The 22,641-nt window shown below is 40.9% G+C and overlaps 1 protein-coding gene across 1 annotated transcript; it reads left to right on the forward strand.

Moving 5' to 3' along the window:
* Positions 1 to 4,124: 4,124 nt before the first annotated feature.
* LOC135489932 (myb/SANT-like DNA-binding domain-containing protein 4) lies at positions 4,125 to 6,749 on the forward strand. The gene is made up of 4 exons (XM_064775566.1): positions 4,125 to 4,415; positions 4,849 to 5,183; positions 5,850 to 5,955; positions 6,717 to 6,749. Exons 1-4 carry the CDS (start codon positions 4,125 to 4,127, stop codon positions 6,747 to 6,749), a joined length of 765 nt encoding a protein of 254 aa, XP_064631636.1.
* Positions 6,750 to 22,641: the final 15,892 nt, after the last annotated feature.

Consider the following 22,641-nt stretch of genomic DNA (forward strand, 5'->3'; position numbering starts at 1 on the left):
AACGAAATCAGAAAACGTTATCAAAATGCCAAAAAAGACAGTGCACATCATTTGGTTTCTTACTGACGCTTGCGATTGACAATCTTAAATACACGAGTAGGCCAGCGTTAAATCGGTTATTCAATGTCATCTAAATTCAAAGTGATATCAGACATGGATTTTGTGGTACATGCACATGCTCAATAAATCGTGTCATTAGCGTCATCTAGGCCTATTTCAAAGGACCTGCACATGTATACGCAATGATTTCCTCTCGACCAGTTGTGTGGACCGTTCGCTTATCGCATATTTTACAGTAATTATGACTGTGCTATGAAGACAATCTAAGACGTTTAATTCCTATAGACAACTATATGTGTCTCTCTAATCAATCATGCGGTTTAAGCCCTGACCAGAGTCTGGAATGCTCATATTCATTCATGAGATTAAAAGCTGTTTACGTTATTATATAAAGAATTCTTCCATCCATGGTTACTACCAAGCAACCTATGAGATACGACAGCAACACGACATAAGCAACTTATCCATGCTGTTACGTCACCACCTCCCCCCCCCCCCCCCCCCCCCCAGCACATGAGTGATGTACTTCAGAGGAAGGAAGAATGAGTAGCAATGCATGAATTGGCTGAACTTTATATTCATATTGTTTTTTTTCTTAAATTCACATCCAGGACCAGCAGAGGAAGAAACGGCAACGCCACGGAAAAGGAAATCGAACATGGTGTTTGATTATCTCACTCAGTTCTAAGAGTGCGCGAGATCGAATTGACACATGAAAGGGCGGTGAAGGAACTCGCACTTAGGGAGAAAGAACTCCAACTGAAGGAAATGGAACTTCGGCTAAAAATGAACGACAAATGACTTTGTATTTTGTATTGAGTGTAAAGTTATATCAATGCGTACACTAAGAGAACACCAACAACGAACTTATAACAAATTATTCCTTTAATAACTTATAACTTTGAAAGAATGACTAGAATGCAAGTGTCCTATCATGGTATTACTTGTGCACTGGTACATTAGTATAATATAAGCAGTAAAGTTGTCTTCGGGAACATCTCAAAATACAATGAAGCCAAAAAAATACTTAATTTTAAAGTTTGGGGGGGGGGGGGGGGTGGAGTTTACAAGATTGGCTTCACTGTCATTTCACTCTGTAAACTTCTTTCATTTTGAAGCCAAAATATTTCCATTTCTAAGTTATTGGAGGGGGGGGGGGGGGGTTCCAAGGAGAAACTAAAAAATTAAGAATTTTTTGGCTTCAATGTATTTTGAGATGATCCCTTAGATAGAGGAGTAGTAATATTGTCTATTTGTTAATCAGCCCAGTCTTTGTCGGCAGTTTGAGAAGTTTATGGCTACATTAAACATGTTAAAGTTTATTAAACATGTTAAACATGTTAAAGTTTATTGTTGACATTTCTTTGTCTTGTCTCTAAGTCCTCAGTTTGTGAAGTATTCTTCCAGAGTAGGTGGTGTCATATCAAAATAACTAGACGTCATGCTTGCATATAAGCATGTATGAGCATTTGTAAGAAGTGCACCCACTATATAATATTTGCCAATTGGTTGCAGTAATAACTTCAAATTTTTCTTGTAATCAAGAAATGCGAACTCTTGGAGTACTTTACCGAATCCCCACTCGACACTAGTGCGGACAGCCGACATCCGTTTGTTGAATTCACGCTGGTCTGGTGTCGGGGAAACTTTTATGGTGCAATTTTCATCAAAAGTATAAATTTACAAGTTATCATTTCTCATAATGTTTAAGGTGAATATTTGACATATCGAACATGTCAAAACACAAAACTAGTTAGCTAAATTTGAAAACAATGGTTACTGAGGGTTTAACTCTTTCACTATAAGGTCATTGTTTTATTAATCAAGTATGTTCAGACAAGTTGGAGACGCTTGATTGGCAAGTGTAATTAGTACAAGTCTTTCAATCAGAAACATGTTTGATTTGTCAAAGTTTGTATTATGTCTCCTTGGTGATTTTGTGTTATAGTTTTCATGGTAAATCAAAGATTGTATATGGTCATTCAGGTCTCGGACTCCAGCCTGTGAACACCAGATTTGGACTCGCCAATCTGTGACTGTAACTATCCATTATATAAAGCCTGTATTTTTAAGAATTTGGAATATACAAGAAGAAAGGATCTCCATCTTCAAATTGTTTTGTCAGAAGCTAGTTTTCCCCCATAATAAAACCTCCAAATGGACTGAACAACTGAATCCTAACCGGACAGGCCGGGTCCCCATACAGCGCCATTGGAATTCCGTTTGGTCGCTGTAGATTCACTGCCGCTGACATTGTTTGAAGAATGTTACTTTGACGTAATGCAAGTATCAATTCGTGTCTTGTACCCCCCCCCCCCCCTCCTCAAGGGTACGACACCTTATCACCCTATAACGACATCTTAAGGCTCAAGCATCACCCTTTTTTCACCAATGCTACTTTTTCTTTCGTCAAGACATCACCATCAACAATATATCAGTTATCACCGTCATATAAAGTAACCGAACTAATTTTACTGGGTAAGGCTGTATGTTCGACAAGACATCGACACATTAGCATCCTTATTCTTTCCAGCTTCGCCAAATTTTCACTAAAGGAAAAATAAATACTACTCAAGCATCGGCAAAGATTAGTGGTGATAGCTTAACTACCCTTGAGGAGGGGGGGGGGGGGGGGGGGGGTACAAGAAACGAATTGATACTTGCATAAAAGGGCACAATCATGCCTTTTTCCCTCCATTGGGCCAAATAAATTTGCAATGAGGCCATTTGGCACAGTGATGCTCTGAAAAAAGATTAGGATTGCTTTTAACACTATAGATAACAATCAGCTAATGGCAAAGGATTTAATTAGCTCTTCTTCAGAATTTCAAATGTATAACCTTATCATGCAGAGACAAGTGATGGTGAATCCATTGGCCCTAACCCTTCAACAACCAATGATTATCATGGAAACAAGTTGGAAAGTGAAAATCCTCTTGGCAAGGGGTAGACATACCAGGCCTTCTAAGGGTAGGCCTAGAATCTCTACCTACCTGGAATTTAAGGGCATGTACCCTTTTATGCCCATTGTACACCATCCTTTGGTCTTCTGTTGGTCTGCAGCAGGGACGGACGGTGCCATCTGTGAAGCCAAATATATTCGATAGGGGGATCCTTTCTGTACGATAGTATCACGGAATTCATCGACATACTGTGCCGAAAGCCACGGTTGGTCGAATGTGGTGAGCCTGTGATGATGACGGTCATAGAGTTCATTCACTGCAGTGTTGAAAATCAAGGACAGTTCAGATTTGGACCGACCAAAATCTTTTATCAAATCTGCATATCTGTTTGGATATGTCAGCCGTCTAAGAGTTATTGCTAGTGCTTCAAGAGCCCCAGCTCTTATCCTTTTCGAACATATAACGTCCTCAGTGAGACCAAGTGCAACTTGTAGGCGTTGGAAGTCTCCTTTCCGGATCCTAAATTTGTCTTTGCACTCCTCTTCAGTGAAAATATCCAAGTTGAATCGTGGAACCCGGATATCGGCGATGTAGTACTGCATCGTCGTCGTCTTCATCGTCATTCTGCCCAGTTATATCCTTCAATTACTCGGATTCTAACAGAGCAAGAAGCACATCTTCTTCATTACCATATAGTTCGTCGAGAATGCTGCAAGATCATAGATGTTGATGGCAGTGCTAGTGCTGTTTGTGATCGGGGACAATTGGACTGCTTTTGAACCTTTATTTGATACATAGTAGTGTGTATGCAGGCATATAATGGGGTATACAGGCGTATGCGGGGCCTTATTCATAAAGACATCTTAGAGTGTCCTTAGTGTCAACGACTACTGAGCGAGACCGTAAGTTTCTATTTTTGGGTATTTCGGTCGTGCACTAAGTGACTGCTCAGACCCATCTAAGTAGCCGATCTAAGCATTACCTAAGTAGTTCTTGATCACGCAACTTTTTATCTAATACCCGTTTGCCTTCACCGTGGGGCTTCGTCTCCTGCAAGGGCCATAATTTCAAAGAGAATGAACAAAATTACATAAGGCTGGGGTTGAATGCTGGCATCCGAATACAAAACCTAGTAGACGTAGGCCTCTGTCCACTTCCACGATGTCACGCGAGAAGAGCAAATCGAGCAGGAGCTCTAATGTTCTCCCCGGAGAGGTTGATTTACTCATTGACAAAATAGTTGAAAATTATAAAATAATATCCTGCAAATTCACCGATTCGAAGACCAATGATAAAAAGAACCAGGCATGGGCTTATATCACGAAGTTCATGAACAGCAGGTCAACAATCAGCCGAACCGAGGACCAATGGAAGAGGAAGTGGGGGGATGTGAAGGGGAAAGTGAAAACGAAGGCTACTCAAGCAGCAACCCTGCTGAAGAAAACCGGCACCGTTGGAGGACGTTGACTGCCTGGGGGTTCATCTCGACGAGTCGGAAAGGAAAATTCTCGGATTGATCGGCATCGACGCGGTTTGCGGAATAGACGGGGGCTTCGACAGTCAAGAGGTGAGTACCGTACGTTTCCTTTGATTTTCTGGGGACTAATCCGACCGAGGCCCGGATAAAGGTGTCTTCCTAACTATAACCCTTCCCCTAAATCCCCAATGCATTTCTATTACGAAATGAGGAACAACGTTACTTCCGATCCTACCGGTCCTACCTTGATGGGAATTTGCATCGCCGTGTGAAACTGTCCTGCCAACCTGTAAACTTATGCCAGTTTTTGGCGCGTGGGTTTGAACATCTCCACCCCCCCCCCCCCCCGTCAGACACTCTCCAGACATCATCTTTTTCACAATACATACAAGTATCTTCTTTTTTAAGGTATTGGTTGTTGAGGACGAGATCAGCGACATAAGTCTGAGTCCGCCGCCTTTCGATCGTAAACGGTTCCGCAGAAGTCCGTCACCACGTCCTCGTCAAAGCCCACTGAGAAAAAGTGCTAAACAACCATTGAAGAACGTCGTACAAACGAAACTAGTTCATCCTAGAAGAATACCAGCTGCTGCTGGATCCGCCGCCCCGGGAAGAAACGAGCATACTGACGCCCAGCTAGATGAACTACCGGACATAATCCATCCAAGGAAAGGTCGAAACCCTTCGTGTTCTGAGGCGTCAAGATCAATAGATGTTGACTTTGCAATTGGAGAGCGTAAAAGGTGAGTATTTTTTACATTTTTCTATATGCATCGGGTCTCCCCGTCCCAGAGAAAATCCGGTTATCATGCCTGTGTTGTCAACAAATAGACCATCAGAAAATCGCTAGTTCATGGGACCATCGCAAAACGGAACGGATTGCGCCTTAAGCGCTATTTCCTTCAGAGCTTGGGCTTGAGCGTAGCGCGCATTTCTCTTTGTTATTTCACAGGCTACCGGTTGTGGACAATGGCTTGGCTTGCCAAGCTAGCAGTATTCTGCTCTGATGGATGGACCGCTTTACATGTAAATACAGAAAATGAAAAGGACCCAAGGATATGATGTTCAGATTTTGATCATAGCTTTCATATTTGTTATTATGGCATTCCGCAACACTGGAGCAATATTATATCTAAGAACCGACAGTTCGATTCAATACTATATATCATCCTATAAACATAAAAAACGTAGAGAGCTCTGCCCTTTTTTCCGGGACACACTATAATTCCCGAATATCCTGTTTAATAACTAGAACAGAAGCAACATTTCGTGTGTAACGCGCGTACTGTAGTCTCCTTTAAATCTGAACAAAATAATGATCTCTCTTGACGTTCCCCACAGCAGTGTGTAGGGGGCGGGGGCACGTACCTACGATGATAGCCTATTCACATTTCCATCTTTTGTTTCAGCAGTGTAGGTGAGCTGGAGATGGAACAACTTCAGTTAGAAAAGGACAAGCTCGCAGTGTACAAGGAGAGGCTCGAGATTGAAAAGGAGAAGCTACAGATGAAAAGGGTTCGACTGCGTTATGAAGAAAGGAGAACATTGGCGACGGAGGAATCGGTCAAATTGTTGAAAAGATTGGTGTCCACATGTACAAACCCTGCCGCTGCTGCCACAGATGCAAGGGAAGAAGCCTCGACGGGGAAGAAGTTAACCAATATATTAAATTCACGAAAGACTTCAACAGAAAATGACTTGTTATGTTACCAACGTGTTATTCACAACTATACTACATACCGGTATTGCAGGAGAAGAATAATCCTCCGAGTCTTGCCAATCTACGAAAGCCCTGAAGGCTCATTGAAATTCATCATTGATACAAGCCGATTTCAAATTTGAAGTCGATTTCAATTTTGAAGGCGCTACTTAAAATTTGAAGTCAACATTTTAAAACATCAAACTACCCTTTCTAATCGACTGAAAATGGTCAGAACCGCATGATTATTAGAAAAAAACATATTTATCTCGGTCGATTAGAAAGGGTAGTTTGATGTTTTAAAATGTTGACTTCAATTTTGAAGCAGCGACTTCAAAATTGAAATCGGCTTCAAATTTGAAGTCGCGACTTCAAGATTGAAATCGGCTTGTATCAATGATGAAGTTCAATGAGCCCTCAGGGCTTTCGTACCAATCTCGGCGCCAGCAGCATCTCACTGATAAACGTAAAACAACTGAGCATAATCTAACTTCAATCTAAGTATAAAACAACCTCATTCTGGTCTTTCACCTGTATGTCGGTTGGGAACATGTCAAGCATGTTCTATCGTTGACAGTGCAATGGCGCTGAAGCCGAGATCGGCAAATAGACAATTACAAGCGTTAGGGTACTATTTATTATATAGGCCTATAAATTGGGGTTTTAAGTATATTGTGTGTCACATAGCATGTAGGTAAAATCTCATCGAATATAGAAGTCTTGGAAATGAATTACAAATGCTTTCAAATATTCTGTTGATTATACAAAATTGATCTTATATGGTATGTTTTCCTTCGTCTATCCACTGGAAAGCTTGTGCTAATATTGCAGAGGAGATAATAAATAATCTCTTGAAATTTGTCTTGGTGACTTGTTTTTCGAAGTGAATCCCAGTAAATGAAAATGTTGTGCCCTGCCAAATCTCTATCAGAGAATTTGGTGACAAAATGTGAAAAAAATAGAATTTCCTGAGATGATGTGAGGAGGACACTACAGGGTATTCGTACATAATTTTATTATTGGTATCTTTATTCGATATGTAAATTACATTTACACGTCTAGACAAACAAACATGATTACAAATTATGCACAGTTATACAAAATGAAATGGCCAGGGCCAATGTGCTCACCTCACGTGGAGGAAAGATGGATAAAGAGCATGGTATTGTGTCATGTAGTGTTAGGTTTGATGTAGGTCCAAGCAATTACAATTTCCCCAAAATGGCCAATTTACAGTACATTCGACCTCTGTGACCTTGAAAAGTAGGTCAAATCAAAGAAGACCCGGGTGACACATTGAATGGTTGTTAGAATTAGATGTAACTATGATATAAAATTGGTGCCAATCGGGCAAGTCATTACTAGGAATAATGGCATTTTGAAGAATTTAGGATTTGGCCCCCTCCCTGGAGGCAAAACGGCAAATCAGATCGCACCAAACTTCAGTACCTGAGATCATCTGACCAACGGGTACATGTGTACTTAATTTGTGATCATTAGTCATTGCAGTTAAGAAACGTGCCATAGTTACAGCCTGACGGCGAACTTACGCCATTTGACCTCTGTGACCTTGACAAGAAGGTCAAATTAAAAACCTGTGTGACATATACTGTATGGTGGTTAGATGTACCCATGATATCGAATTGGTGGCAATCGGGCAAGAAGTTAAGGAATAATCACATTTTTAAGGTTTTTGGATTTTGCCCCCTGGTGGTCAAGTGGTGAATCATATTGGACCAAACTTCGGTCCCTAAGATCACCTGACTAAGGGGTGAATGTGTACCAAATTTGGTATCAATAGTCATTGCAGTTTAGAAACGTGCCATCGTTACATCCTAACGGCCAATTTACACCATTTGACCTCTTGTGACCTTGAAAAGGAGGTCAAATCAAAAACCCGGAGGATATATGATGCACCTTTGCTAGAAGTACCTACCATATTTTTTTCAAAATTTCCCGACTACTATTAAGGGAGATATTGTATATTTTCACTTTTAACGTTTGCCCCCCTGGTGGCCAAACCATGAAACGAATCGGACCGAAACTTGGTCTCCAAGGTGTCATTACATAAGGGTACATGTGTACCAAGTTTCAACTCAATAGCTCTAACAGTTACGAAACGTGCCCTGCTAACGGACGACGGACGACGACGACGACGACGACGACGGACGACGGACGCCACGGTATGGGATAAGCTCACCTCTGCTAAGAGGTGAGCTAAAAATGGTGCAGGCGCGACTCCACAGAATACAGGTTACAGGGTGCTACTCAGTGCACAAAAAATCAACAATGGTTTTTATATTTACATCCCCGCGGTTTGTATCTAGTAAATGGAGGAAATCCCTAATGGCACTTGACCGAACCAAAATAGCTTCTGAAGGATGAACGTATGGCACCGCGTCGATGTTTCCGATTGTAGAACGCGGTGCCCCAATAAAATTAGTAATGTATGAGATAGAGTTAGACACAGAGGACGAGCTTCCATCTAATGCCAACTGAAAGGCTATTTGAATGTAGTTATTATTTGTTTCCGATGACCTGCTCATGAAACGTAGAAATCTGTTGTGGAGAGTAGCCTCTATCGGACTTGACAAAATTAAATGTTGTAATAAGACACAGTGCGTTCTAGGATGTACAGATAAAATTCTTCTGACCGCCTTCCTCCATGCGGTATACAAAAGGTTGACAGACCTATCTCCGCGGTCCCACAGAACGGAACCATACAGGGACATACAAAACGATTGAAAAAGTTTAACATTTTTTTTAAAATTACAGAAATGAAACCTTGACAAAAGGACATTGACCCTTCTGTTAAAATCAGATATAGACTTAAGAATATTTTTATCTTGAGAATCTGGTCCTATGATGTTTCCCAGGTGGGTAGCAGTTCCATTAGCCCGTACAGGAATGTCTTGAAAGTTTATTATTATATCACCCACTGTTTTGGTTATTAGACTGAAAAATAGGAGTTGGCATTTGGTTGGGTTGAATTTGATCATATAATCCTTTGAGAACTGAACTGCTATATCTAGCTGGGCCGACAAGGAAAACTGTGTTGGACATAAAATAATAATATCGTCAGCGTAAGCATAAGCTCCTGCAAATGTAGCGCCAATATAACAACCATATCCCGAACCTTTTAGTTTTAACAGTAGTTCGTCCATGTAATTAACAAAGAGAAATGGAGAAAGTATCCCTCCTTGCTTCACACCATTTGTAACATTGAAATAATTTGAGTGGGATTTACCCCAGCGTATCCTCATTTTCTGTTTTATGTACAAGTTCGCAATCATCCGTGCCATAACAGGACATATATGTTTTTTAAGCAATACTTTCACTAATCTCGTATATTCTACCCTATCAAACGCTTTGCTCGCATCTAAGAGCATTGCATATACTTGTCCTCCACCATTTAGATAGTATCTGACAACTTCATTCACAACAAAGGTACAGTCATTGGTCGACACGCCTTTTTTATAACCAAACTGCATATCTGACGATTTCAGAACATCCTGACATTTTTGTAGTATGACTGTTTCGAAAAGTTTACAAAAAGGACTATTGAGGGCTATTCCACGGTAATTTGCCGAATCATTCAGAGACTTCCTAGAATCCTTCGGTATAGTAATGACTGTACTACATATCATGTTCACTGGAGCATAGCCATGCTTTAACATGCTATTGAATAAAAGTGACATCATAACACATAACTTATTTGTACCATACTTAAGATGGTTCGTAGAGAGAATGCTGTCACCATCATTTTTATGATGGTTTAACGAGTTGATAGCTGATGTAACATCCCCAACTGTTATCACATGTTGTACGTGACATTTACTCTGCGGATCACAACATGTTTCCGATATATTACGGTTAATATCCAGGAGAAGATTATCCATTTCATTTCTGTCATATGAGACTGAATTATAAAGATTTTCATACTTTTCCGCCAGGTGTGTACATATAGCTTCCTCGCCAACATGTCCGTCTACATTGTTTGGTAATTGGGAAGTCGCGCGGGTTGTCTTTTTTATCTCGCGGCAAAAGTTTTTATCATTTCCCGACAGCATATTGTTTGCCAAACTATCGGCAATAAATCGTTTTTCATTTTTCTTTGCGGTTTTGATTGATAAGTGATACTGCATTCGCGTTCGACGCCGGATATCGGCTATTAAACCATTTCGCGGAGACCCGTTTGATTTCCAAAGGTTATGCCAACAAAGGGCTTGCCTTTTTGGCTCCGCCACATAGTCATTCCAGCCTGGCATGACCTTTTTGTCGGAATGTACTTAATAAGGAATGTTCCTTTCACTAGAAGACATACATGCATCTACAATATCCTTGAAGAGGGCATCAATTAAGTCAGTATGGTTACGACAGTCGAAATAATCACATTGAAGGAGGAGGTGCGGAATTGCAATATTGTTAAGACATCCATCTAATGTGTGCCGATATGCGGCAATATCATGTTCATTTACATTTGCCCAGTCTAATTTTCTTTCAAGGGGGGGATGTACTGTCTCAAAAAACGGTCAGGACTTAACTCCACGGACATCGATATAGGAAAATGATCCGACAAATTATCTCCTTCATGAACTGATGTATGACGAGTTACCAACGGTAAGAGATTCGCACTTATTAAAAAGTGGTCCAGTGACGATTTCACTCCTGTTATTTTACTCTCATGAGTATACTGAATATCGGAACGTGGGAACCGTGTGGCTCTCTCCAAACTTTCGGTAGCAATAAACGGCAATAAGGCCGGACTGTTTTGAGAATCCCTATTCAAGTCAGTGTTAAAGACGCCATCTATGATCAAATGGTCTGCACCTGTAGAAGCTGCTATCCCAGCTATCTCATCTAATATGCTAAGATATTCAGGTAAATTACCCACTCTAAAATCACACGGCATATAAGTATCTACGACCAGTAAGGTAGTATCTGGTGAAAGCTTAAAACTTACAGCACATATTCGCTTGCTATTGAAAATTAAGACAGGAATAGCTTCCCACACAATTGATTTCTTCCATATTATAAACACCCCCCATACGGTCTTCCAACCAAAGGTTTGGAATCATCGACAGCAGAGATACCATGAGTACATACATCTGGAATACGATCCGCTATAAAGTTCAAATTGTCTTTCAAGAGCCAAGTTTCCTGAAGCAACACAATGTCATGATTGTCTAGTAAGTGCGATATGTAGTCTATTTTACCACTCCCAAGTCCCTGAGTATTATAAGTACAAACGCTTAATACCATGATTAATATTATAAACAACACAGAAAGATTATTTGGTACCATTAACATTACTGTATCTGTTTTGGCTACCCCCGACTTCCGGAGAGATATTTTCGGAACTGTCCCTTGGTCTTATGTACTTTCTTACACACACGCCACCAGGCCACAATAGTTCATCGAACATTTTATGATGATCTGTCTTGGTAACACTAACTTGAAATGATTTAAACTTTGCATTTTCGTGAGATCTACACTCGACTGATTTTACTTCAATGGAATTTTCCTCGATGAAATTTCTTAAGTCCTCCTCGTTAGTAGCCTTGTCTAGCCGATAAACAAAAACATCACGACAAGAAAAAGGGGCACCTTTCACTTTAGAACTATCGGTAGACTTTCCCATGATTATTTTATGTTTTCGCCGTTCCTTACGTTTTTGACGTTTATACTCATGTTTTCCAATTTGGAAGTCCTCCGAATCACTTTCACGATCGCAATTGTTATCACTATTAGTCCACTGATTACTGCCTGTGAGGCGGAGAACGTTATGATGTACCAGATTACTACGTGACAGTTTCCCTCGAACGCCACGTGCACTCTCACGGCCTCCACGAACACCCCGGGAACTTTTGAGTCCCTGAGATTGAGCCATATTTGAGTATGTGCGGGTACTAGTAGGACCAACGGATTCACCAATTTCACTCCTGTCATGACACTGCTCACCCTCCGCAACAAGTATTCTTTCATCACCGACTTTATTCTGGGTTATGGGCCAGATAGACTCGAAAGCAGTCATCTCGACGATTTTAGCATCAGTTCTCTCTTTACTAATTGATTTCTCTTCAAGTGAATGAATGTCATTGGCGTTTTTAACAACTGTCTCCTGTATTCTCGACATTTTCGCCTCAAGTTTGCTCAGGCGATCTACCAAAGAGATATTATTGAGTTCCTCTGGCATGGAACGCGGGATTCTGCACAAATCGTAAGCAGATATTACGAAGGATGGAACACAGTCCTCTTTTTCTAACTTAAGAATTGCACTCACAACATCTGATACGTCAGCGTCCTTCTCATTTCTCACGGCAGTGGTTTTCCGACTTATTCTCCTGCCGATTATATCTAAATTAGCATTAGCCCAAAGAGTGTTCTTCGCCTCCGTTACTTGCTTCGAATCGAAGAAACCGAGCACAGCCTTTTTGACGTTATCAGGAGTTCCGGACTGTAGCGCCGAAACCATGTATGACAAAAGCGGTTGTTCTATCAGCGATTTAACCGTATGCACAGGTTTGACACTGTCGTGACTTTGCACCTGACTACTCAAATCGTTCTGACATGTCTTATCCTCGACATCACTATCAGCCGGTTCATCATCGTTATCCTGGTCAATTCGTATTGATTTCAGATAAGGACTGCCCGATCCATCGTGATCAGGCGTTCTCTGACTGGCTTTGCGCTTACTACCAGCCTGCCGTGGCGTATCCATTTTGACACAGAATTCATCCAATGTTTTTGAGGCCATAGCACGATCGCGTCATGCAGAATGGACTTGACACGCGTATATTATTTATCTCGCAATGCTCACTTGAGTTCTCACTCAAGCGTGACGAGCAATAGATCGAATGTTCTGCAGTACATGTACAAGTACAAGTACATGTACTCGTATGCACTCAGACCTCTAAATGTACACTTAATGTACTGTCCTTGTTACGGGCTATTTCAAAATGCCTTTTTTGTCATAAGAAGCCCACTGAACTGGAATATAACCTGTTGTAACTTACACAGATACAGTGTGTCTTCTATCTCTTCCTTACAAAAGTTCAAAACATTTCTAATTAAGTCCTAATTTACGGAAAAATCGTCCCTTCGTAAGAGCCGGAAAATCCAACAGGCCGCCATGTTTTACTTGTGCCGACTGCTCTTTCGGCATTGTCAGGCGCAGGTTATATATTTTGTTCCAAGCCAACCCCTTTACATTAGATAATTCGCATGGTATACGTCTTATATATATGAAGGGCCTCGAATTTCTCGAATTACCACGGACAGTTAACCCAACTGGCAGATTCATTTTGGGAAATGCTTTTGCCATGTCAAAAATATGCACCATTAGGCTATTTAAGCCCAAAAGTTTTCCCTGATGACGGCGGCTCTTGCACGTTCTCCATCCTCGTCCTCTGCCCTTCTCGGAAGATGGCCACGGTTGACGTTTTCTCGTTGGATATCCTCGTCGTTCATTCTTTCGCCGGGGGGTGGTGGGATCCCTCGTTCCTCGCAAATATTATGCAGTACAGCAGTGGCCACTATAACCTGGCAGCACTTTCGTGGACTGAATGTGAGCGCACCCGCTGAAGAAAAGACAACATCTGCGGAATCAATAATGCAGGCATCCAACAGGGATTTAGCAAAAGTCTACTTGGGGGGGGGAGATACTATGCATGTATTTTCACGAATTTACGCAGGGTAGACAAGTAATACAAATGTTGATCCAAATGGCTCTATGAAATGAAAACGCGGCGTCAAAGCGTCGTAATGGAAACCAGTCTTAGGCGGTAAGCAGATTGGAGGCTTTTTGGGTTAGTTGTGACAGGTGTTCACACGACAATATCATAAATTGATTAATTGTCGTGATAAATTTGTGCAAAATGAAAGTACATTGTATTCCAAAATTTGTCAGCGGACGTATGAGCGGCTCGTAGGCGATTTTCAAGTATTCTGGAATTGCAACTGTCAAATGTCATAGGTCACACCTATCTCCAATATACTTAGTATTAAGGGACTTGGGGGTCAGGCATTATACTGGTAAAAGGTAATCATTCAGAGTAAAACTTGATTGCTAATGGGCGGTTCCTGGCCGATACCCTAGTGCCATGTTTAAACTGCACATTTGCGAGTGACCCTTAATATCTATTTCCTCAAACTTACCATCCTTACTAAGACATCGCCATCGTGTTTTCCAGCGTCCGAACGCACATTCTATCTTTTGTCGTATTCTCCGATGATAGATGTTAAATCTTCGTTCCGCATCATCCTGGGGGTATCGAACTGGTGTAAGTAGATACGGTCTGAGGGGATAGCCTCTGTCTCCAAGTAAATACCCATTCCATGGAAATGGCACATTTTCCTCCAGAAGATCATGTAACCCCGAGTGGGCCCAAATGAAAGCATCGTGTGTTGCGCCTGGCCAACGAGCCACGATATTGGTAAACCGGAGGTCATGTGTGCAAACACCATGCACATTAATCGCGTGGTACCCCCTCCGACACACATAGGCTTCTTCATTTGATCTGGACTAAACTTCCATCAACACAACCGAGAACAGTTGGTATCCTGTGTCTGTCGCCAAGGAACCCTTCCATGATGTCTTGCTGAGATGCCTGATCTTCTGGAAATGAGATGAAGTACCTTGCTCTTCTTTGTATTGCTGCCGAGACCCTCTCCACTATACGTGATATAGTGGGCTGGCTTAGCCCAACAGTGTCCCCATTAAGCAGTTGGAATGTCCCGGAGGCGAAAAATCTGATGGTGCTCAATATTTGCAAGTCCGCCGGTACAGCGTGGTTCCTCCTTGTTGGGTATGATACATCATCTTCTGGTAGATTTATCAATTCTAATAAAACTGGGCGAGGCATCCGATATCTCTGTAACAGATCAATGTCATCATAGGCATCCAGGGGATGTAGTCTGTCTCGGAAAAGTCTTTGTCGTCGCCAGGCACGTCGATGGTTTTCTTCGGCTGCCATCAGTTCTCCTGCCATCGTGTCGAAATGAATGGCAAACACTGAACACTAGGCCTACTATTTACGTCTAGTCGCGACCACACGTAAAGTTGCGAGGGCACTATGTCGTGAACCTCAAGTTACGTGGCTGTTAAGTAACCACGCAACTTCGAAAGAAGACGGATTCAATCAAGCGTTGCGCTTCCCATGTAAACTCCAATGCATTTTGTAATCTAAGAGTTGTTCTTAGGCCTACTCTTACGAGGATGCCGTAAGTTGTGTTTGCGGGTATGATTAGGGTGACATCTTAGAGGGCCTTTATGAATACGATTCGCGGTCACCATAGGCAGACGTATTCGGGTCCAATGTACTGGGGTAACCAGTTGTTGTACATGTATAGGGTATACAAACATTGGACCATAAAGTTGAGTTGGTATTGTCGAGTAAAAGGAGTGTAGACTCCCAATTGCGTAATGGGATTATGCTGGAAGTGTGGGCTGTCATGGGGTGCGAGACCCGTTACATGTTTTCCGGGTATTCGAAAAAGCTGGATCACTGGACAGCAGTATTTACTGGATTGTGACTCATGGATCACCCCCGCCTGTATGGATTTCCCATTTCCCAAATCCATAACGTTTCCCATCATGTGCTTCAAGTGCACACACTGGCACTGTCACATGGATTCCTAAGTCTAAGACTCTTCACCAGAGAAATCGTCGGGCTATTACCGGTGGTTCTACATGAACTATAAAGCAGACTGTTCTCACTTCAGGTGTGAATTTCAGGCGCTTAGGAGCAGATTTTGAGGTTTTGAGGGTCAAATAATCCTTCAAAAAATCCTTCAGGGGTTCAAATATCCCTATTAAATTTAAAAAAATTAAAGATTTTAATTTTTTTTTGTAATTTGGGCTATAACGTTAAACATACAGAAATTGAAATCAAATACGAGCATATGTCGAGAATATTAAAGTCGTGTTCCTATTCGTTACGACTCGAAATACAACTTCAATAGCACAACAGATTAAAAAGTCGCCGAACATTTCTGTTCCAACGAAATGCATGTAAGGTAAAATGGGGTAATTGTAGCCCCTTTTTCACCTATAACTTTGGTTACGCAAGAGATTTCCTAGCAGATTCACAAACACCGGCCTGGATCTTGTAGTGGCACTTCTTCCCATTTTTTTAGCGTGCAATTTAGGACACTTAATCTAAAACAATGTCTCTGAGAGACAATTCAAGACTCGTAGTCAGGGGCTACAAATACCCCATGGCCTTGGGGTGTTTCCATATTATTCCAATCTAGGTTGACGACGCGATTTTGCTGGTATCAAACGGTATTTATTGAACACATTAAGAGATGTTCGATGCAATCACTTACCAACAATTTAACAATATCGTCGCAAATCAGAATTTTAAACTGGTGTAAAAACACAAAGTTATATTTATCTCCTTATTTGTATATTACACCTTGTGTTAGACAACATCTTGTGATATTCTGAATTAACTGACGGTCTTGTCGTGCTCCATTAAAAACTATAGTTTCCGATATGGGTCATGTATCCGAAACTATAAACTCCAACTATAGCTGGCATCACTTAATGGTGATGCAATGTATCATAAGAAACGCTGTTATCTAGTCAATGGTATGACTTTAACTAGAGACACACAATACCTTGAAAATATTAGTATTACTTCGAAATAATGTTAGATAAATTAATATGAAACCTCAAATGTATCATTGTTGGTACATAAAGGGTTAACATTGTATCTAAATCGGATATTTTTATGGTCAAATGATATACTTCAGGTTTCAGAATAAAGAACCCTAGCATCTTCTTGATTTATGACAGGATATATTGAGCTTTTTATAGGGGCTACAAATATCCCGAACCAACGGGCTACAAATACCCCGAGGGTACCTTGGTCAGAAAAGTGTCTCTGAAAAATTTAGGTTTGATGATTACATCAAATGCCACATACATCATTCTCTACACTCAATACTGATCACCTGAACCAAATTTCAGATACATGTATATCAATGCTCTATCCGTAACTGTGGAAAATTCATACCTGCGAAAAGCTCGATCCCATATTTTTTGTGCATGTGTCTGATTTGTTTACTTCTTGTAGCCAATGCTCTTACATAACATGTTGCATGATCCAAAACTATTTATGTTGTTATACTCAAGAGTCACCCCTTTGCATTGGCTGAATAATTCCATGGTAACCGGAATATGAATCAAAAACATTGCCAGGGGTACAATTAGACCGGGGCTACAAATACCCCATTTTACCTTACAGTGTATAGTTCGTCTGAGGAGGTCCCCATTGTTTACTTCCGGTGGCGTATGGAATTCTGGGAAATAGTTCCGTAGAAAATAAAATAAAAAGCAGGTCGAAGGTCAAATAAACAACCGGTAACTTCGAGGGAAATTGCTAGCTGCTCGGGGCATTCCCGAATTGACTGTGAGGGAGTACAGTCGATCGATTTCTGACCAGCGTTTTGATGACGGAGAAGTTCTTCCGAAGAGCGGGCAGGGCTGTTTTTAAGAATTATTCATGTATTGCGTAGCAAGTTTATAGTATGGGATAGTGAACGCCTTGATTAGTGTGAAACTGTCAACCTTTGAAGACGTTTTTGCCTAAGCTTATAATCTTATAAAAACTTATATATTACTTATAAGGGCGGCTGCCCATAGTATAATTGTACATGCATTCTGCGTGTTGTCTATAGAAAAGTAACCCCTTTTCATGTATACACATTGGCTGTCCTTTTACAGTTGAAGATAGTTCAAGTAATTCTAATTAAACTCCAACAGTAAAACCATAGCCTTTAGTCTGCAAAAAGAGTTCAGTTAGAAAGTTGTCGAATTTTAGTAGTCAATTTGATGCACTTGTAAGGTTTTCGTAGCATGCATTGGCAGTCGTAGTTTAAGGCTGGTTAACCCTTTGTGGTCTGGCTGGTTCCTCCAGTCTGTCGTAGTTGTCTACAATCTAAGTCCAGAGATGTCGGCATCGCCAGTATAGTTATTCACAGATGTCGCCACCTGCCAGCCGATTTTCGTTAGCACCCAATTGTCGACACCTGCCGATCGTTGTTAGCAACCAGATGTCGCCATCTACCGATCGTTGTTAGCAACCAGCTGTCGCCACCTGCCAAGTAGTTATAGTTATAGATTTTGATGTTGGTGATGTTCCGCTAGGAGGGTGACTGTTCCTTGAATTTTAGTCGGGAATACTTCTAATGATTTCGGTTTCGGGAATGCCGATCTTCAGTTACTAGATCGTACTGCAGCTACTTTAAAACTTACCTCAGTCATGTCAGTTAATACGCTTAGCGTGTTATATATTTAAGTCATCAATTCTATATGTGTGTACTTGTGTGAAGCAACGTTCTCGTACTCGTTCCTTCTAGCACACTGTCAGTTAATAGTTCGCAAACGTCAGTATTATCCACGGCTACAAGCCACCATTATACCAATGCCGTTGAAGAATTGAAGAAGCGATTCTACAAGCGACCCGACCAGAAGCTGTACCAGCCAAAATGATCAACCTTCGTCATACTCCACTCCTCCGTTGATGGTACCACTACCCCGTATCCGAATTCAAGAGCAGCCTGAAGACGAACCACAGTTATGCCGATCCCCTTGACCGCGGGCGGGTGATACTCTAAGTCATCTGGATCAGTTTGTCTGGTAAGAATCGCCATTGGTTACGAAATCGTAATTGCACTTGTGCGCCATAGACATTTGATAGTTTATACAGCTTTCGCCAAAATAATTTCTACCAAGTGATAGTGTTTCACGAGTGAAAAGTGTTCATCAAATTATATCATCATGGTTTTTACCACTGTGTTTGTTATCTTATGCCCTATTATTTTTTTCCCTAAGTTAAAAAGCGTTGCAGGGGACCTTTTACCAGTCGTACTTTTATTTCCCTCTTCAAAGTTTGTCTTTATTTCAAGAATTGGGCAAAGTTAACTGCAAGACCATCAGTATCCTCCTCCTTGCAACACCCAATAGTCCCGTTCTACTTCACTGCATGTAAAATCATTATACACCAACATTCCTCATGACGAAGGCCTCATTGCAATAAGGCAGTTTCTCAACACTAGACAAAACCCAAGTGTCCCCACTGAGACTCTAGTTAAAGCAGCAGAACTCATCCTGAAGACCAACAATTTTACCTTCAACAATGAGCATTATCTACATACCTCAGGCACAGCCATGGGGACCTCGATGGCCCCCTCCTATGCTAACCTATTCCTAGGGAAATGGGAAGCTGACTTCTGGGACCAACAGACTTACAAACCTGAAATGAATAGTCGGGTCATCGATGACAGTCATCATTATGGTTTGGCTTCATGGCAGAGAGAAACTTGACCAAATCATCAATGAAATGAACACCCGAAATGCCACCATAAAATTTACTGCTGAAATTAGTGAACTCAGCATTAATTTTCTAGATGTCACCGTGAGCCTTAACCAGCAAAACCAACTCAAAACTGATCTCTTTGTCAAACCCACGGATCGTCATAGCTATCTACATTCATCCTCTTGTCACCCAGGCCATACCAAACGTGGAATAGCCTATAGCCAAGCCATCCGTATTCGCAGGATCTGCTCGAATATTACAGACTTTGATAAACACTGTGCACGTTTGATCAGGATGCTACACATCAGAGGACATAAACTTTCATTACTTAAAGATTCTATACAGAAAGCGTGTGCTTTAGATAGAAATGACTTGCTCAAAAAACAGGCCACTATTCAGAACAATGATATCATACCCGTGGTCACCACTTTCAACCCTACTTTACCAAATCTCAAGACACTAGTAAACAACAACTGGGACAATTTAGAAAGCTCAGAGAAAATGAGACAATCACTTGGTTCCGCCAAACCACTCATTAGCTATAGGAGATGTAAAAACCTCAAGGACATCCTCACAAGAGCTAAAGTTACGCATAAGGACAATGGACATGATAGAAATCGTCAATCCAATCAAATGACACTAACATTCGCACCCCAACCGCAAAGGGAACAGTTAGGTGCAATTACAATAGATGCAAGAATTGTAAATTCATGAAGATATCTGATCACGTCACAAGCAATATCACCAAACAGAAACATCAGATTAAACAAAGGATAAGTTGCAACTCGGAAGGGGTCATTTACCTCATTGAATGCACCAAATGTGGTATACAATATGTAGGCCAAACATCCAGGAAATTTAAAGCTAGACTCAGTGAACACCGATCAGATATCTCCAGGAATAAACAAACTTCGGTTGCTAATCACTTTAACTCCTAAATTCTACGCAACCCTGTGCATACTCATGCACCACTGTGCGTACTGATGCAACCCAGTGCAAACCCTGCACAATCATGTGTGTTTATTTAATCCTGTATTTTGGGCCCTCTATACCATACATCAACCATTTTGCTATGCCCTGAATAACTCCAATCAAAAGCTATTGGCACCAATTCGTTGCCTAATGCAGCCCTTAGCGTGTCTAACGTAATTCCAAGGGCTGGACTAACCAAAGCACTGGTTAGCTTAATTATCTTCCTTTCCAAATAACCCCGGACACACGGCCAGCCTTCACCAGCAACCATCTTGCTATACCCTGAATAACTCCAAAGTTATTGGCACCAATTCCTTGCCCAAATCAGCCCTAACTGGGCCAAAGTTAGTCCAAATGCTGGACATAGCCGAGGCACGGGTTAGCGTTTTATTCCTTGCAGCCCGCTGCATTAAAAGTTGAAAGAGGGTTGTCATCACCCACCGTCACGTGACACTATGGATCTCATATGCATGCATATTGAATGAAACTGGCTATTTATCGTATCTGTATGTCTATCTACGCTACGGTATTGCTGAAATCTGTACTCAATATATTAATACAAGAACTGGTAAAATTATCTTATGTCTACCACCGTCTTAAGGGTTGACCATAGTGACCACCATTTTGGCTAGAACTAGAAATCGTAAAGCAATTAAAACTCTTTCAGAACGAAGTGAGTGCCAATTTCAAGGGCGGGAGTCAGTTCTTTGTTCTCCAGAAAACAACCTCCCACCCTTGAAACTAGCTTTCTCTTCTTTTTGAATGAGTTCTAATTGCTTTATGATTTCACGTTCTAACCAAAATGGTGGCCGGTGCCTATGTATGGTCCACCCCTAACCTCTCGATGGAATCTCCTAATGTTTCACATATACATATAGATTTTACCCGTCTCCAATCCGTATTGTTACATTTTTAAGGTACCTTTATTTTGTGAAGTAAAGGTAGGCCTACATCACATTCATTTTCATGTTGGTTGTTGATTTCATCTGTCCATTCATGATTTGATTCATGATTTGATCCACTAGGTAGGGATAACGATCAAATGTTATGCCTCACTATACAAGGAGCAACAGTTCATATCAGTGAAGTAAACGCGGACGCACCTCCAGATTGATTCATACCCCGAATTGAACCCTACAATGTCCTAATCTAATATGTATTGCTTAATCTATGACAATAGAAAACATGCGAATATAAATTTCGGTCATTTTGAAAACCCCTTTTTACAGTCAACGTATGTTTACAATTATATTGAAAAAAGTAACAATAGACCAGCTTATTCAAGCAATTTATCAAAGCTATCCATGTTTTCAATATTCATGATATTTTGGATGCTTGGTGATGATTTGTTTTAAAACATGACTTTCATGTCATGGCAAACATACGTTGCCTGTAAAAAGGCCTTTTCAAAATGTCTGATATTTATTTTCGCAAACCGTCTATTAACAAGGTAGGGGACAAACATTGCATACACTTTTCACATAGTCAACTGTCATAGTCAACTGTGCGTTACCTATAACTGAGCTGGGATATTCCATAAATATTCGTCAAAGTAGACACCAATAACAACCACGCCCAACGACAGGGAAAAAAACATAATTTAGAATTCTGTCTTCGAAGAAATACTGTAACTTTGATTTCTACCACTTTACCGCAGGCCATGACACACTGACTGGTATGAAAGTGTACGCCGGGTTAGCTCAGTGCGGAGCTCGGGTATTTGTTAGTGTATTTTAATAAAATACAATTTGAAGTTTTCAGATTCTTATACAACACAAATTTCAAAATTTTCCGAAAAACGGCGTAGGCCTTGCTCCCCAAACACACCTATATCTCCCAAATAGACCAACCGATCTGTATTTAGCACTTCACCAACCTTCTTCATATCTAACAATCTGATCTGAAAGCATTGCATCAGATATGATAGAGTTTGCGTGAAACAAAAATCAAATTTCACAAAAATAAGACTATGTGCGTCTAGAATATTTGGCTAATTTTCGTTTACTATCAAATTACATTACATGTTATGTTCCAGATTGAGATAGGACAATGGACCATCGATCGATGTAATGTTGTATTCTTTACAAAATCAAGCAAAAACATACGACCATGTCTTGACAATAATGATGCTGAGAAAACGTTAATATAAAATTATCTCAAAAAAAGCATTTGTCGGAAATTTACTATTTACTCTTACAATACAAT

This window comes from Lineus longissimus, chromosome 6 (genome assembly GCF_910592395.1).
Source record: "Lineus longissimus chromosome 6, tnLinLong1.2, whole genome shotgun sequence".
NCBI lineage: Eukaryota > Metazoa > Nemertea > Pilidiophora > Heteronemertea > Lineidae > Lineus > Lineus longissimus.

Excerpts from the sequence above, each read along its gene's own strand:
- LOC135489932 (XM_064775566.1), top strand. The coding sequence starts at position 4,125 with ATGTCACGCGAGAAGAGCAAATCGAGCAGGAGCTCTAATGTTCTCCCC. Across the intron at positions 4,416-4,848 it reads TGCTGAAGAAAACCGGCACC|GTATTGGTTGTTGAGGACGA; the intron begins GTTGGAGGACGT and ends TTCTTTTTTAAG. Across the intron at positions 5,956-6,716 it reads AGAAGCTACAGATGAAAAGG|TGCAATGGCGCTGAAGCCGA; the intron begins GTTCGACTGCGT and ends TATCGTTGACAG.